At 38.1% G+C, this 15889-nt stretch overlaps 1 protein-coding gene across 1 annotated transcript in view; it reads left to right on the top strand.

Annotated features, from left to right (window-relative positions):
• Positions 1–583: 583 nt before the first annotated feature.
• Positions 584–15889, top strand: part of UBA2 (ubiquitin like modifier activating enzyme 2) — a 39029-nt gene continuing 23723 nt past the window's right edge. Inside the window, exons 1-8 of the mRNA XM_026484315.4 lie at positions 584–798; positions 2655–2738; positions 3874–3944; positions 5311–5375; positions 6736–6836; positions 8499–8620; positions 14068–14135; positions 14595–14716. Coding sequence (XP_026340100.1) covers positions 661–798; positions 2655–2738; positions 3874–3944; positions 5311–5375; positions 6736–6836; positions 8499–8620; positions 14068–14135; positions 14595–14716 — 771 coding nt within the window. The 5' untranslated portion in view covers positions 584–660. The remainder of the gene's footprint in view (positions 799–2654; positions 2739–3873; positions 3945–5310; positions 5376–6735; positions 6837–8498; positions 8621–14067; positions 14136–14594; positions 14717–15889) is intronic.

Consider the following 15889-nt stretch of genomic DNA (forward strand, 5'->3'; position numbering starts at 1 on the left):
TTTGAATCGAGTTTTGCTCAAATAAACAAAAATTTTTAAATATGCCTCAGTTTATCTTTTAACATCCTCTAGAAAAGCTTTGCTTTAGAATCCTTACAGCTGTGGGAATGCTTGTTTATCTCTTGACCACACGGAATGTTACACTGTTTCTTTTGCTGGCTTAAGTGAAAATGATTTAAGTACTATTTTACATTTCTTTGATTAAATTTTGTTTATTGATCCTATTGTTCATTTTCTTTGTGAGTGCCTGTTCACATCCTTGGCCTCTGTTGTTTGGGTGACATTTGTTTTCTTGTTAATTCGTAAGAGCTCTTTACATACAGGCGCATCTAGTTTTTAACCTGTAAGCCCCGGCTGGGAGTTCAAACCCCAGGCTAAAAGGTGGCCCTAAGGTTTTCTAACGCCACACTGCAGTTCTTTGCCCGTCTGTGAAAAACACGACCGGGCTAGAGTACAGCGGGAGGTGTGGGAGCTCCTTCGCGCAAAGCCCAGCCTGGACCCAGGAGTTCCACTTCACAGGTCCCGGGCGTCGCCCGCTCGGCGCCAACTGGCGGCCGCAGTGCGCAGGAACGGAAGCTGGGCCGCCCTTCCCCCACCTGCTTCCGGCCGCGGCTCAGTTCTCGCGCCTCCGCCTCCGCCGCGGCTCGTGGTCGTCCCGCCATGGCACTGTCGCGGGGACTACCCCGGGAGCTGGCCGACGCCGTGGCCGGGGGCCGGGTGCTGGTGGTGGGCGCGGGCGGCATCGGCTGCGAGCTCCTCAAGAACCTCGTGCTCACCGGCTTCTCCCACATCGACCTGGTGAGGGCCAGGCGTGCGCGCGGGCTGAATGGCGGGCCGTATTGCCGGGGCCGGGGGCTCGGGCTCCGGAGGTCGGGACCAGAGTTGAGGTGGCGGGGGCGGCGGCAGCAGGCCTGGAAGCCCCGGGGTCGTGGCTGCCTGCGGAGAGGGCGCTCTTCGGCGGGGTCGGAGCGGGCCTCGCTGCACGCCCGGTCCGCTCGGGACGCCAGAGAGGCCGCGGGCCGGGGTCTTCAGGGCGTCGCGCTGCGCGGCCGCCCCCAGCCTCCCTGGCAGCGCCAATTTGTGGCGGCTCTAGGCTGTGGAAGCGGCCTCGTGTCTTTACGCTTCCGAGCAGTTCCCCAGCTTTAGTGGGAGGCAGGAGATGATTGTTTGAGTCTCGTGGATGTTGTGACTTCATTTCGGCGGTCTCTCTTAACTCAGAAATACTGGTCCAGAGCAGAGGGTGGCGGTAATAGGAGCCAATACATACTGAGCGCTTGTCCCGAGCCCGGCGCAGTTCTGAGCGGTTAACTTGCATTAACGCATCTAATCTTCGCTACCACCGTAAGGTTGCAAACGCCATTTTCATCCCACTTTTTTAACAGATGAGAAGGAAAGTGAGATTTAGAGGGGTTTTAGTAACTTACTTGGGTCACGAAGCAAGTGGTAGGACTCCTTTGGGGCTCGCGCTCCTCTGTGGGTACAGTTTGCGTGACTGTCAGTGTTATCTCCGTAGATACACTCACTTATGTCGTTAAAGATTTTAACTTTGGCACTCATGTACAGTGGCTGTAATTTAAAATTATTTCTATTAAACTTTTTAATGTTAGGAATTTGGATGTGAGTTTAAATTGTCTTAAGGTGTAGTGGAAGCATAGAATGGAAAAGAAAAGTAGAAGTGGCGGACTGAACTAATAAATGAGTGACTGGAGGGAAAAGAATTTACACGTTTTTCTTTGGCTGTTAAAAGGTTAGTCTTCCCATCCAGTTCTGTACTGCAGATCCAGATAGGATTGTGCCTTAGGTGGTAACTACTAGTGCATGTTTAAAAGAACCGTTTTTGTAATAGACAAGACAGTGGATTGGGCACCTGAAAAATAAATGCTGATTCTTTTTTATTTGATTTAATTTTTGTAATAAATGTGTAAAGTACAAATAGAAAATGTTTAGGTGGTTATATAATGATTTCCAGAAATTATAACCAAAACTGTTAAGATGTTTCACAATTAGAACGTTTGAGATTACTCTTCATATAAATTTATTGAAATGGAATGAAAATCTTTAGTCATTCTTTTATGTTTATTTTTAAGCAGCAATTAGATAAAACTTAAAATGTGACACTTTTTTAACCTCGTGTAGACATTTCCTTTAACAGCCCTTAGGTAATAATAATTGTAAATGGAGTTGTGTGTAGATGAAGACTTGAACTAAAGCAGCAAAAATTCAGTAACTCTGCAAAGTATCATTTAAGAAAAACAAGTCACAGTTAAATCTAATATATTGGATTTGAAGGAGTAATTAATTAGATTGGTAGATAAATGAGTTATATATGTATTTTCAATAGACACATACACTTCTATGCCATTTAGGGAATTTCCAAACGTACTTGCCAGGATGATTAAACAAAAAAAAATGCATCTTTTCTAGAATATTTTTGAGAAAGTTATCTGAAATTAAATCCTGAGTTTTTAAAAATATGTGTTAAATTATTTTTATCAGTTTAATATTAATTTTGGTGTTACTGGTTGAAAATGAAAACCGTTTTCTCTGCTAATGTAACAAATAGCAAATGTTTTGGGTTATGGATGCTGAGGATAGTGATGTCGCACAGACATACCAGAAAGTGTGTGATTTATCTGGGGTTTATGCACTTGTAGATTGATCTGGATACTATCGATGTCAGCAACCTCAACAGGCAGTTTTTGTTTCAAAAGAAACATGTTGGAAGATCAAAGGCCCAGGTAACTTTATATTTCTTATACTATTTCTGTTTATTCATTAATATTTCTGCACTTTGGTGGACCTTCTCTTTATGATATCAGATTAACTGGGACTCTTCAGTAGGAGGGAGAATATGGGGGAAGCCACCACTTTTTACTTGAGAGATTGTGAAGAATAAAGATGTAAAGGATTAAAGACTACATGCTCCTGTTTTGGTATGCTGAGGAAATAGATGTGCGCTACTCAATCCTGTAAATGGTGTCCCCTTCATATTTAAATTTCTGATGTGTTTGCTTAGGATGAGCGTTGTTGTGTTTCTTAGAGGTTGACTACTGTATCTGAGGGCAAGAGAAGCTACAGCCTCTGCTCTTGTTGCTCTTTTTCTAAAAGGGTGGCTTTCCCGGAGATTGTAGCCACCTTGATCTTTTCTTTAGTTCCTTGAATGTTCTATCTTGATTCAGGGTCTTAAAACATCTTTTTACTTTGGTCTCCCAACCTTTTTGGCAAACTCCCACTCTTCTCCTTTTTAGTTTTCAAATTTTGGCTTTCTTCTCTAGGGACACACTCTGAATAAACCTCGTAGACTAAGTCGGACCTTCCTCTCATAACAAGTTCTATTTTTTCTTTTCTTTCTCTTTAAAATTTTTTTACTTATTTAAGTAATCTCTACACCCAACGTGGGGCTCAAACTCACAACCCTGAGATCAAGAGTAGCATGCCCCTATAGCTTGTACTTTTTCTGTGTATCATTTATATTAGTTTGTAGTTCTGTTTATCTATATCGATTAATGTCACTTGGCTTACCAAGTGCTTCGTGCAGATCCTGGTGCATAGAAGAACTCAGTAAGTGTTGAACGAATGAATGAATTACACTTAGTTACTGCTTTTTCTATTTTTGTTGAAGCTTGCCATTCATGTAGAGGTCTACAAGGGAAGGGGCCAGCTCTCCTGTTATTTTATAAATATGTGTATAGTTTAATCTTAGTGAAATTTTGTCACATTTTTATATTTCTTTAGTTTTTAATATAAATAGGATGTGTATAAGTAGGTGAAACGGCAGTGTTGTGTGCCATAAATAAACTTGAAGGGAACTTACAGAGGGAAATGTTGTAGCTATTTAGTAAATTAGTAATTTGGTGTTGTTTGTTTTTCCAGGTTGCCAAAGAAAGTGTACTGCAGTTTTACCCAAAAGCTAATATCATAGCCTACCATGACAGCATCATGAAGTATGTTCTGATTATTATGTTGCAAAATTGTGTTTGTTGTGAATTAAACTTTGAAAGCATTAGGTATTTTTATTAGTCAGATACAGGAGTTTGAAGTCATTCTGCTTTTTAAAAATGATTTTTCTATCCTAACTGTAGAGAACAAACTGATGGTTACCAGAGGGTAGGTTGGTGGGGGATGGGTAAAATATGTGATGAGATTAAGGAGGGCACTTATGATGAACACCAGGTGTTGTATATAAGTGTTGAATCACTAAATAACTATTATATTGTGTGTTAACTAACTGAAATTTAAATAAAAACTTAGAAAAGAAAAAATGATTTTTCTACAAAAATTAAAATGTGGTAGCTTGTGCCCACATAATAAGTTGAGTTTTATTAACAGTTTATGTATATGGTTTAAATGAGTTAGATAAGAGGTAAGATATTTTAATACTTTAAGTAAGTTATTTGGAAACTTATAAAGTGCCTTATATTTTTGTTTTAAAGATAAACTATGAAAAATCCTTGTATGTGATGATTCAGACTTCTAAATATATTGCTCTTCTGATTGATTTCAGCTGTGGTCTTTTTCAGTTTAAAAGGTTCCTTCCCAAAATAATTTGTTTATTTGGACTGTGACTTCTGTAATATAACACTAGGAATTGTGACGGGGCCATAGTTTTCAAAGTACATAAACATGCTCTGATCTCAGTAAAGATACAGTAAATATGTAATTTTGGAAGTGTTAGAACAAAGGAACCCTGGGTCTAAATTATCCTTTATAGTTGTTGTCTAACTTACAAGTACATGGCATTAGAAACAATGACTTCTTGTTTGAGTCTGGAATTAGAGAAAGTCTTATACTTTCTCAGGAAATTTGTATGTCCAGTTTTTTTTATTTCTGGATGTTTGCTCTGCAAATCTTCCTATAGCTCTGTAACCCCCTTACCAACTGTGTTGCTTTCCTAGTGCTGCTAAAAGCGGGGACCCTAGAGGCCTGAACTCTGCCTGATCCTGACCATGTGAGGTGAAGCCAGAGGCCAGGCAGATCCTGGGAATGTGTTCTTTGTATGTTCCCAGGCTGCCCAGAGAAGGCCTGGTGGGACTGGTGAAGTCATGCCATCTTTCTGCCAGTTTGAGATCCTGCTCTTGGGCTCTAGATTGCTGACCAAAAAGGATATCTAGTCACAGGGATTAAGGGGAAATTATTTCTTTGAAATCTGCCATGGTGTTTCGAGAAAGTCAAGCCTATAATATGATACCCCTAATACCAATTATTTTTGTACTGTTACGCTAGTATGCTCTTTAGGACCGTGTATTCTGCTGTGAAGATCAGGTGTAAGGTCAGTCATTTTGGTGACTTTTGTTTTGTTTTGTTTTGTAGCCCTGACTATAATGTGGAATTTTTTCGGCAATTTATATTGGTTATGAATGCTTTAGATAACAGAGGTGAGATTATTTTAATACATTTAATTTCTAAGTGTTTCCCTTCCCCCATAACAAGACTGTTTAAAGTATTTCCTAATGAGTTACATCTAGAGGTTAGGTTTAAAATTTGCCAGTTGATTGTAATTTTAACTAGAACTGGTTTCAGGCAGGAATTTAGCTATCATATACTCCTCTGTTCTACCAAAACGTGAATATAGAAGTTGTTAAAATCTCTAAAGGGGGTGACTACATATGGTATGTGGGTGTGTGCTTGTTTCAGAGTATCCCATCACTTAAGCACAGTGTGACTTCCTTCATTTACTTGGAGATCTAAGAAATATCAGTGCCTGTGTCTCACATCTCATCTCGTCTCAAGACCAGTTAAGTCAGACTCTCTGAATGGCACCTGAACATCATATTTTTTCAGAATTTCCCACACGATTCTTAAGTGCGATCAGGGCTGTAAACCACTGTTTTAAGAATAGGGCAAGAGGATATCAAAGTTAGTATAGATGCCATGGATCTTGAATTATTTTAGGTATAGGCGGTGCTGGAAGATAGCAGACCGGATTCTATTTAGATGTACACATTTTAGACCATTTAAGCTTTCCACAGTAGGGGGTAATGTTTCTTATAATCAAGTGTTGTATAGCCAGTCATTGTTCTACATGTAAAACAACATTTGTGGAGTGGCTTGTAACCATTTTGATGCAGAAATACCAAAGAAAAAACACAAAGTAGCATGAGGAAGGGTTTTTTTAAAAGATTTTATTTATTTATTTGAGAGAGAGAGAGTGCATGCGTGAGTGAGAGGGGAGGGCAGAGAGAGAGAGATAGTCAAGCTGACCTTGTGCTGAGCATGGAGCCCGACACAGCCTAATCCCATGACCCTGAGGTCATCATCTGACCGAAATCAAGATTCGGGTACTCAACCGGCTAAGCCACCCAGGCATCCCAGAATGACTTTTTAATTAACTAGACTTGTCTTTATTCCCCTTGCCTTAGACTGCCAAGTTGATATTCCACATTCTCCATTCACTTCATGTGGTACCTGATAATTTTATTAGAATGATAGTGAGGACTCAGAATACATTGAAAGTGTTTTAGCCAAGATTAATAGAGTGTAAGCACAGCAACAGAAGAGAAAGGTGACACTTTAGAAAAATTACTTATAAGGGTAAATTTGTGATATAAATTCCTTATGTTTGGCACTTCGCTAGTGAATGTCTCTTAAGTGTAACAGTTTTATTACTCTGGTCATAGCTATAAGAAAATTGCATAAAAATTTTTAAAAAACAGTTTGGGTAAATGTTATCCTAATTAAAAGTAACTGATTTTTTTCTTCCCCGTAAACTCCTGCTGACTAGTATTTTTCTTCCAGCTGCCCGCAACCACGTTAATAGGATGTGTCTGGCAGCTGATGTTCCTCTTATTGAGAGTGGAACTGCTGGTTACCTTGGGCAAGTAACTACCATCAAAAAGGTAAAGTAAGTTTTTTTACTTCGCAAATATTTATTTGGGACCTTAAGGAGGGGAGAAGTAAACTTTGGGTTTATGTGATGTGGGCTGGTCAGCATCCAAGATGTAGGGATTTTTGTGCTCTGATAAAACTTAGATACTGTAAAGGTAATACAAAGAATATAGGCAGAGTTTTTTTTTTTAGCTCTGTGCTACTTTGCTTCTGTAGCTTATATATTAAAATTATTAGACTGATAAGCATAATGACATTGCCTTTTAAAATTCTTTGTAGCTATGAAACTACATGTTATGCGATAGTTGATATATGATGAAACAGCCTCCTGCAATGTTACTTTTTTTCTGAAGTTGGACTTAATAGATTTGAAGAGTACTTTGAAAATTTTTCGTGTATTTGTGAAGTATTTCAAACGTTTAGAGAAAACTAGAAAACAATAGAGCAAGTAAATGCCTGTGGACTCATAACCCAGTTTATAAAATTCAGCATTGTGATCTTTTTTCTTTTAGTTCTTTTAGGAAATTAAACATAGATACATTTGAAGAGTCATTTTCTTGGTTTTGAAACCAAAAGTCGAATTACACTCCACTTAAAATGTGCTACTTTTGTCCATTATTTGGCTGTTTACCCATGTTGGAAATTGTGGCTCTGCTTCTTTGTTTTAGCTGATAAATGCTACTCTTGGAAGCTTATTTAGTATCCTTTTGCAAAGACTGTTGTAAATATCAATGTGTATTAAATTTACTTAAATCAGTGGAGTCCTTCAGAGTCTCTTCATAGGTCACAGCAGTAGTTCTCTTTTCCACTGTGATTTGAGGGATGACTGCTTGTCATATGGCTGCCCCCAGGAAGGTTTATTGAAATGACACCAGAAATGATATTATGGAGAAAATCCTGGATCTGCTGCCATTTATATTAAAACGATGTTTGCAGGTTTTGGTACTTTGAACCATTATTAGAAAGACATTGCTCGTTAACCTGATCCTAAGGTACTGGTTTGTATTAAGACTGAGTTTGATAATTGCCGAAATGAGGAATGTTCATTCGATGGTTTTGAAAAATTGTCTTAGGTGCCATAGACTTCTCTCAAGGATTCCTTACATTGCAAATTAAAAATATAACCCTAGCTCAACAAAACGAAGAGTATTTTGTTTGGTAATGTCTAGGATTTTTCTGTGTATCTAGGTGGTTCTTGAAAATAATAATTACTTGGAGTTTTCTTAATTTTTAGGAGATTATAAGGTAAAGCTGTGAATAATACTTAAATACTTGAGGTCCACACCTTTGAGAGATAGTTGGTTAGAAAGCTGGTGTTTGTCTTTCTAGTGGTTTTTCTTTTGTTTAGTGTGATTGAGGTAAACTTATGTTTGATATTCAGGTGCATTGTGGTGTTTTGTTTTGTTTTTGGCTTGTTGTAAGTGTTTACTGGGCCAGGAGTCCGAGGAATGGGCTTAGACTTAGTTGTGACCGTGATTGATTCAGTTCATATTTGTTACAATTCCTCGTTTGTAAAGTAAGGATTTTGGAGTTCCTGATATTGTCAAATTTCTTTGACAGTATAAAACCCAGTTAGAATGTAGATGAATGAATGTTTATGATGATACTACTTTGTAAATGTTGAGAAACCACCATCATGGGGTAAATACTTTTCTCCTATTCTGATTTTGCAGGGTGTAACTGAGTGTTATGAATGTCATCCCAAACCTACCCAGAGAACTTTTCCTGGCTGTACAATTCGTAACACACCTTCTGAACCTATTCATTGCATCGTTTGGGCAAAGTATTTGTTCAAGTAAGAGTATACATATTTCTGGGTGTATTTTCAGTACGGACAATGGGAAATGGGGTCATTTTTATTTATATATCTTGGAGAGATTGTACTTATGAGGAATATTCTTTTAAATATGGCAGAGATGCTCCAGTAACTTTCTTGTGATATTTCTTGATGCTAAATTCAGCCAACATTTCATGCATTTCTGTTATATACCATGGACTATTTAGGAAGCTTGATTTTGGAGACACACATAGAACTAATTGAATACAAATCTGTGTATTTGGAATTAAAAAAAACATACTTAGAAGTAATTCATTGGTTAAAAAAGAAATAATGGAAGTTAAAAGTACTTTGTAATGATAATGAAAATACTGTGCGTGAAACTTGGATGCATTGAATGTGGCAGCTGGAAGAAAAGTTCTAGGCTTACACACACGAAGAAAGATGAACGCTAATGAGCTAAGGACCCAAATTAAGTTCGAAAAAGGATAAACTCCAAGGAAATTAGTGAGAAGGATGTAATTGAAATAAGAAGAAAAAATACTTTGAGTTCAGTCATGAAAAGGAGAGATAAATAACTAAATGGGGAATGTAATCTCAGCACAGATTTAAATGATAGTAAAGAACAGAAGGATGGTAATAAAAAGACCATGCCTGTAAACAGAAATTTTTAATGATCTGGGTAAATTCTTTTTTTATTATTATTTTTTATTTTAGAGAGCTAGCACAGAGGGGAGGGGCACAGGGAAAGGGGGAGAATCTCAAGCAGACTTCATGCTGAGTGTGGAGCCAGATGAGTGTGGAGCCAGATAAGGGGCTCGATCTCATGACTCATGAAATCAGGACCTGAACTGAATGAAACCCAAGAGTCAGATCCTTAACTGACTGTGCCACCTGGGCGCTTCTGGATACATTCATTGAAAAAAACTTAGGGGAAAAAAACTCAAAAAGAAATCAAAAGCCTGAACAGTACTATACCTTAGGGGAATTAGTAAGTGGTTTGAATTCTGAATAATGCATCAAACCTGTGTGAATTTACTGGTGATTTCCACTGAATTTGAAAGTACAATATCATTATGTCAAGTAAATTGTCCTGGAGGCATTTTTTAAAAACTTGAATACTTGTTAGTTTGCATTATGGGGCTATCATGTCTTTGATAACAAAACCACTTAAGGCCATTATGGAATAAAAGGAGAATTTCAAGACTTTTTTTTTAGATTGATTTATTTGAGAGAGAGCACATGCATGCTCAGCCGTGTGAGAGCATGGGGGAGGGGCAGAGGGAGAGTAGCAGATTCTCCATGGTGTGCAGTGGTAGGCAGAGCCTGACGTGGGGCTCAGTCTCATGACTCTGAGATTACGACCCTGAGCTGAAATCAAGAGTTGGACGCTTAACTGACTGAGCCATGCAGGCACCCCTCATGACAAAAAAAAAAAAAATTTTAAGAATGTATTTATTCATTTGAGACAGAGAGACACAGCATGAGCACGGGGTAAGGGGGAGACAGAGGGAGAGGGAGAAGCAGACTCCCCACTGAGCTAGGAGCCCTACGTGGGGCTCGATCCCAGACCTGGAGATCATGACCCAAACCGAAGGCAGACATTTAACCATCTGAGCCATCCAGGCGCCCCCATGACAAAAATTCTTAATAAAATAACATTTTATTAACCTGGTAAAACCTTTTACAAACCTACAGCTAACATTGGTTTTCTTTATTTTTTTATTAAGTTATAATGTATATGCACTCAGAAAAGTATACATATAATGGTATAACAATGAAATTCATAAAAAAATATACTTTGTAAGCATTATTTGGCAAACATTTTTCTTTTTAACAGATTTCACTTTTTAGAACAGTTTCATATTTACAGAAATACTGAAGATATTACAGTTCCCGCCCAGTTTGCTCTGTTAACATCGTTCGTTAGTATGAGACATATGTAGTAACTAATGAACCACTATTAAAACCTTGTTTATTAACTGAAGTCCATAGTTTATTCAGAGAGTCCTTTGTTTTTATTCAATGTCCCTTTTCTGTTCTGTGATACCACATTACCATTGGTTGTCATGTCTCTTTAGGCCTCCTTTGGCTCTGATAGTTTCTCAGACTTTCCTCCTTTTTGATGACCTGATAATTTTGAGGAGTGCTGGTCAGGTATTTTGTAGGATGCCCTGTGGGAAATTTTTTTTCATGTTAACACTGTCATTATGAGCTATTGGGAGGGAAATCACAGAGGTCGGTAAATTGGCATTTTCATCACATCATATGAAGAGTAAATATGTTATTGACATGCTTTGTAACTGTTAATGTTGGATCACGTAACTAAGGTAGTTTGTCAGGTTTCTCCACTATAAAGTTACTCTCCCCACCCCTCGCTTCTATATTGTACCATGCACTTTGGAGGGAAGTCACTGTGTGCAGCCCACACCTAAGGAATGGGAGCTGTGTTGTTTCCTTGAGGGCAGAGTATCTACATAAATTAGAGTTCTTCTGTCTAGAAGGTTTGCCTTTTCTCACTCATCTGTTGGTTTATTCACCGTTTATATCAGTAGGCATTCATATTGAATATATTTTATACTTCGGGTTAAGTCCAGTAGTATATTTTTTGCTTAAATTGTTCTAGCTTTGGCCACTGGGAGCTCTTCTGTTAGCTCTCTGCTCTTAGACACACTGCCATCAATGTGGGTGGGGGTGTTTTGGGGAGCAGTTCCTTGCGTTTTGGTACTAGATGTTCCAGGCTCATTATGTTATTTCCTGCCGTAGAATCAGACCTTTCTCCGTGGAGCCCTGGTTCCTTTTATTGAAGAATGGCATTAGAAACCAAGATCTGAATGTTTGGCATGCTGTTAGGTGTTGTATCTTTTAGGCCCTCTTAGCCAACAGAGCAAAAAATATATCTATGCTAATCTTTATATATACACAAATTTATAAACACATCTGTGTATTAAGCTAAACATGAATTCATGCTGGTGTCTGCAGCTCTAATCCATTACTACAGCTAGCTTCCTCCCCTTATCTATCTGTACAGTCCTACTCCCAACAGTTAGAGACTTCTATTTGCCATCCATATACTTAATACAAGCATTATTTTTAAAATTTTTTTAAAAGATTCCTTAATTTATTTGAAAGAGAGCGTGCACACGAATGGAGGGGAGGGGCAGAGGAAGGAGGAGACCCCCGCTGAGCCTGACGCAGGGCTTGATTCCAGGACCCCGAGATCACGACCCAAGCCGAAGGCAGATGTCCAATCGAATGAGCCACCCAGACGGAGCATTATTTTTAATGACAAAAGTTATAAATCATCCCCTTTGGAATCAGAGCTGGCATGAGGATGCCCATTGTTGCTGCTTCTACTTGGTGTTGTAATGAAGTGGTAGCCTGCACAATAAGACAAAAAGGAAATACAGGAGAAGAGTTGAGAAAAGAAGAAACAAAACTGTTGTTTGCATACAATATAGTTACCTGCATAAAAAGCTCCAGAGACTCTAGAGACAAATTATTAGAAATAATAACAGTTTAGCAGCATGGCCAACTAAAAGATTGCATTTCTATATGCAGCATCACACAGTTAGGAAGTGTAAAAATAGATAACTCACTTATAAAATCATGTAATTAAATAACTATAAAGCATCAAAAAACATGAAGTACTTGATATCTCAGGTACTTATAAATCTTGATCTTGATTTATAAGACCCAGTATGGAAAATTATAGTAACCATTGGAACATAAAAAGGATAAAATAAGAGGAAAGAATGTGTTTGTGGATTGAAAGTCTTAAAATTGTGTATGTGTCGTTTGTCTTCAAGTTGATCTGTAGATTCAAATGCAGTTCCAATTAAAATCTCATCAGGGTTTGTGCTGGAACTTGTTCAGCTGATGATAAAATTTATAGAATAAGGCCTAAACATTCCTGGAAAAGAGTAGGTTGAGGTGACGTGTGCTAGTAGATGTCAAGGTTTAATATAAGCTAAAAGTAACTTACAGTGTGTTGCTGGTACAGAGATAGAAAAACAGGGGCGCCTGGGTGGCATAGCGGTTAAGCGTCTGCCTTCGGCTCAGGGCGTGATCCCGGTGTTGTGGGATCGAGCCCCACATCAGGCTCCTCTGCTGTGAGCCTGCTTCTTCCTCTCCCATTCCCCCTGCTTGTGTTCCCTCTCTCTCTGGCTGTCTCTGTCTCTGTCGAATAAATAAATAAAATCTTTAAAAAAAAAAAAAAAAGAAAAGAAAAACAAACCATTGGGTCAATGCAGAGCTCATGACCAAGGTTGCATAAGAGATGCCAGATAAAAAAGGGGATTAAATAAAAGGTAGGACAATTCATTATCAATGTGGAAGAAACTTATATTCTCTACTTTAAATAATATATAAAAATTAAGTCCAGATGGACTGAATATTTAGATGTCAACAGAAAAGACCTTTCTAATATAGGGAAAATCTTTAGGGAACAATAGCACAAAGTGCTAACCATAAAAGAAAGGGTTGATTCATTCAAATTAAATATCTCTTGCCAAAAGACATTGCGTATGAGAAAATATTTGCAACATAAGTCAACTAAAAATTCTGATCTTAGAATATATTCCTGTAATCAAGAAATAGACAACCTGACAAAAGAACATGAACAGGCATTTTTTCACTTAGAGGGAAACCCACATAGGCAATAAGCAAATGAAGATATGTTTAACTTCATGACTAACATGGAAAATTAAGAATAAAATCACAAGATAACTATTTTATACTCAGTAGTTTGGCAAAATGTTAAGTCTGGAGAAGTGGTGAATAGGTAGGAACTCTTACATGCTGTTGTGGGGGTGAAAATTGGTACAGTGACTTGGGAAACAAGTGGGCATTTTCTTGTAAAGTATATCAGGGGTTTTGAGAAGCTTTGAGATGATAGCTTTTCATTTTTTTTTTTTTAACTGCAAAGTATTCCTTTGAAAAGATAGCTTTCTTGTAAGTCTAGTATTGAGGAAAGGTGGAATATTATATTCTTGTAAGTGTTATTAAATAGTTTTTAGGATAACTGGATTAACAGAAGAGAATTCTTGGTTAATATATTGTTTCCGAAGGCGTTTTAGTAGTAAAGAGATATACTACCCTGAAAAAATAGTCTTACTCACTGCTTATTCTTACACCTAGATCGGTGCCCAGCATGTAGCAGAAGTGTAATAATGTTTAGATAGCTGCAGGTGTACTTCACAATTATTCTGGCATTAGAATGTTACCCAAGTAAAATGTAAAAGCTGCTCACCTGTGTCTTGAAAGATTTTAACGTAGGAGTTTGCAGAGCCTAGATGATAGGAATAAATACAGGTCTACTAAAATTTAGCCTGCCAATTGTTTATTCCTCATTCCTCCCAAAGATTTGGAAGATTCCAGGTTAGTTGTTTTGAGGGGAAGTAGGAAAAGTAAACGTTTGTTCAGAATATTTTGTTGAACATAAATACTTACTGCTCTTATTGTAGCCAGTTGTTTGGGGAAGAAGATGCTGATCAAGAAGTATCCCCTGACAGAGCTGACCCTGAAGCTTCCTGTGAGTAGATTGGGATATGTTCTCTTATTTGATGAGGACTGCCTTTATTTTGCTAACTGAATATTGATAGCATAAGAGGAGAAAAAAATAATTGCTGTTTTGTGTTAGTATATTATGTGTTTAAGGTGGATTATTTAATCTTTAAAACAGTAGTTTAAAAAATGCGTCATCCCATTTACTGGTGAAGACAAGGTGCAGAAATTTCACAAATGTAGTAAATAGAGCAGAGAGTTGTTTCCAGATCTGATTACAGGTCCATATTTTGAACTGTTCTACATGTGGCCTTCAGAAACGGAGGTAGAAGATGCCAATGAGCATACTATTTTTCTTTCTCTTTGAACTCAGAATGTGTCATGGGCAGGTGACTTCCACGAATGACTCTTTTTTCCCCCCAAAGGTAGATGAGAGCTTAGTTCTACATTTATCATAGCTGAGAATAAAATGGTGTTTGTTTTGTAGGGGAACCAATGGAAGCTGAGGCCAGAGCCAGAGCATCTAATGAAGATGGGGACATTAAACGTATTTCCACTAAGGAATGGGCTAAATCAACTGGATATGATCCGGTTAAACTTTTTACCAAGGTTAGATTTACTTTCTTTATAATTATGGATAGTTTATTATTCTGTTTGTTTTTAAAATAGTACATGAAATATATGCTTTTTATGCCTAATGCTGTCTTAATAAGTTGATTGATGTCATCAGGATAAGCAGGTTTTGGAATTTTAAAGATTATATTTATTTATTTGAAAGAGAGTGAGTGAGTGAGAGAGCATGAGCCAGGAGGAAGGGGAGAAGCAGACTCCCCTGCTGAGCGGGGAGCCTGATATGGGGCTGGATCCCAGGACCCTGGGATCATGACCTCACCTGAAGACAGTAGCTTAACCAGCTGAGCCGTGCAGGCGTCCCTGCGCTGTAGAGTTTTAGCACTCATGCTAAATCAATATAGCATCTTCATAGGAATTAAAATAGAGACTCACTTATATACTCTTGGTTGCCTTCCCTCACTTACACTGAACTTATTGATTTTCCTTATACCTGACCTTTGGTTCTTGCTGTTTCTCATCTTCCCTTATATCCCTTTCCTGCTCAAATTTTTGGGAGTTTGACATGTACTGAATTACTCTTGTATCCCTAATCCTCTCATTCTTGGCCGAATCCCTCTTCATTAGTATATATTATTTGCCTGCTGAATATTTCTAGAGAAATCTACAAGATTGTTTTAATTGGCTCTAATTATAGTCCAGCTAGATCTTCACGTCTGTTTTTAGAAGTCTTTTTACTTCTTTTGCCTTTACTCCCTAGCAAGTTTATCATAGTAGATACTTGAAGGTTTCTCAGCTTATCTTGAACTTCCTAATACATTCCTACCATCCTTATTGAACAGATGACCTTAAGGGTTTATTAACAGGTTTGAAGCCATTGGACAAAATGGACCTATCAAGGGAAAGTCACACTTTGTGCAGACCCCCCCCCCCCCAGCTATTTGAGAGAAATCTCTTTAAGTAAAGGTTAATTCTTCTACTTTTTCTTTCCACTTGTACCTTAGTCTTTTTTTATTTTTATTTTTTTTTTAGTAGGCTCCATGCTGAATGTGGGGCTTGAACTCAAAACTGAGATTGAGAGTCACATGGTCTACTGACTGAACCAGCCAGGTGCCCCCTGTACCTTTTAAAATTTTTTCTTTATCACTGTATTTTGCTAGCTCAATTGCAGTATGTTTTGGTGTGGGTCTGCTTTTGTTGATTTTGGTGGGA

Source organism: Ursus arctos, unplaced genomic scaffold (assembly GCF_023065955.2).
Source record: "Ursus arctos isolate Adak ecotype North America unplaced genomic scaffold, UrsArc2.0 scaffold_19, whole genome shotgun sequence".
NCBI classification, from domain to species: domain Eukaryota; kingdom Metazoa; phylum Chordata; class Mammalia; order Carnivora; family Ursidae; genus Ursus; species Ursus arctos.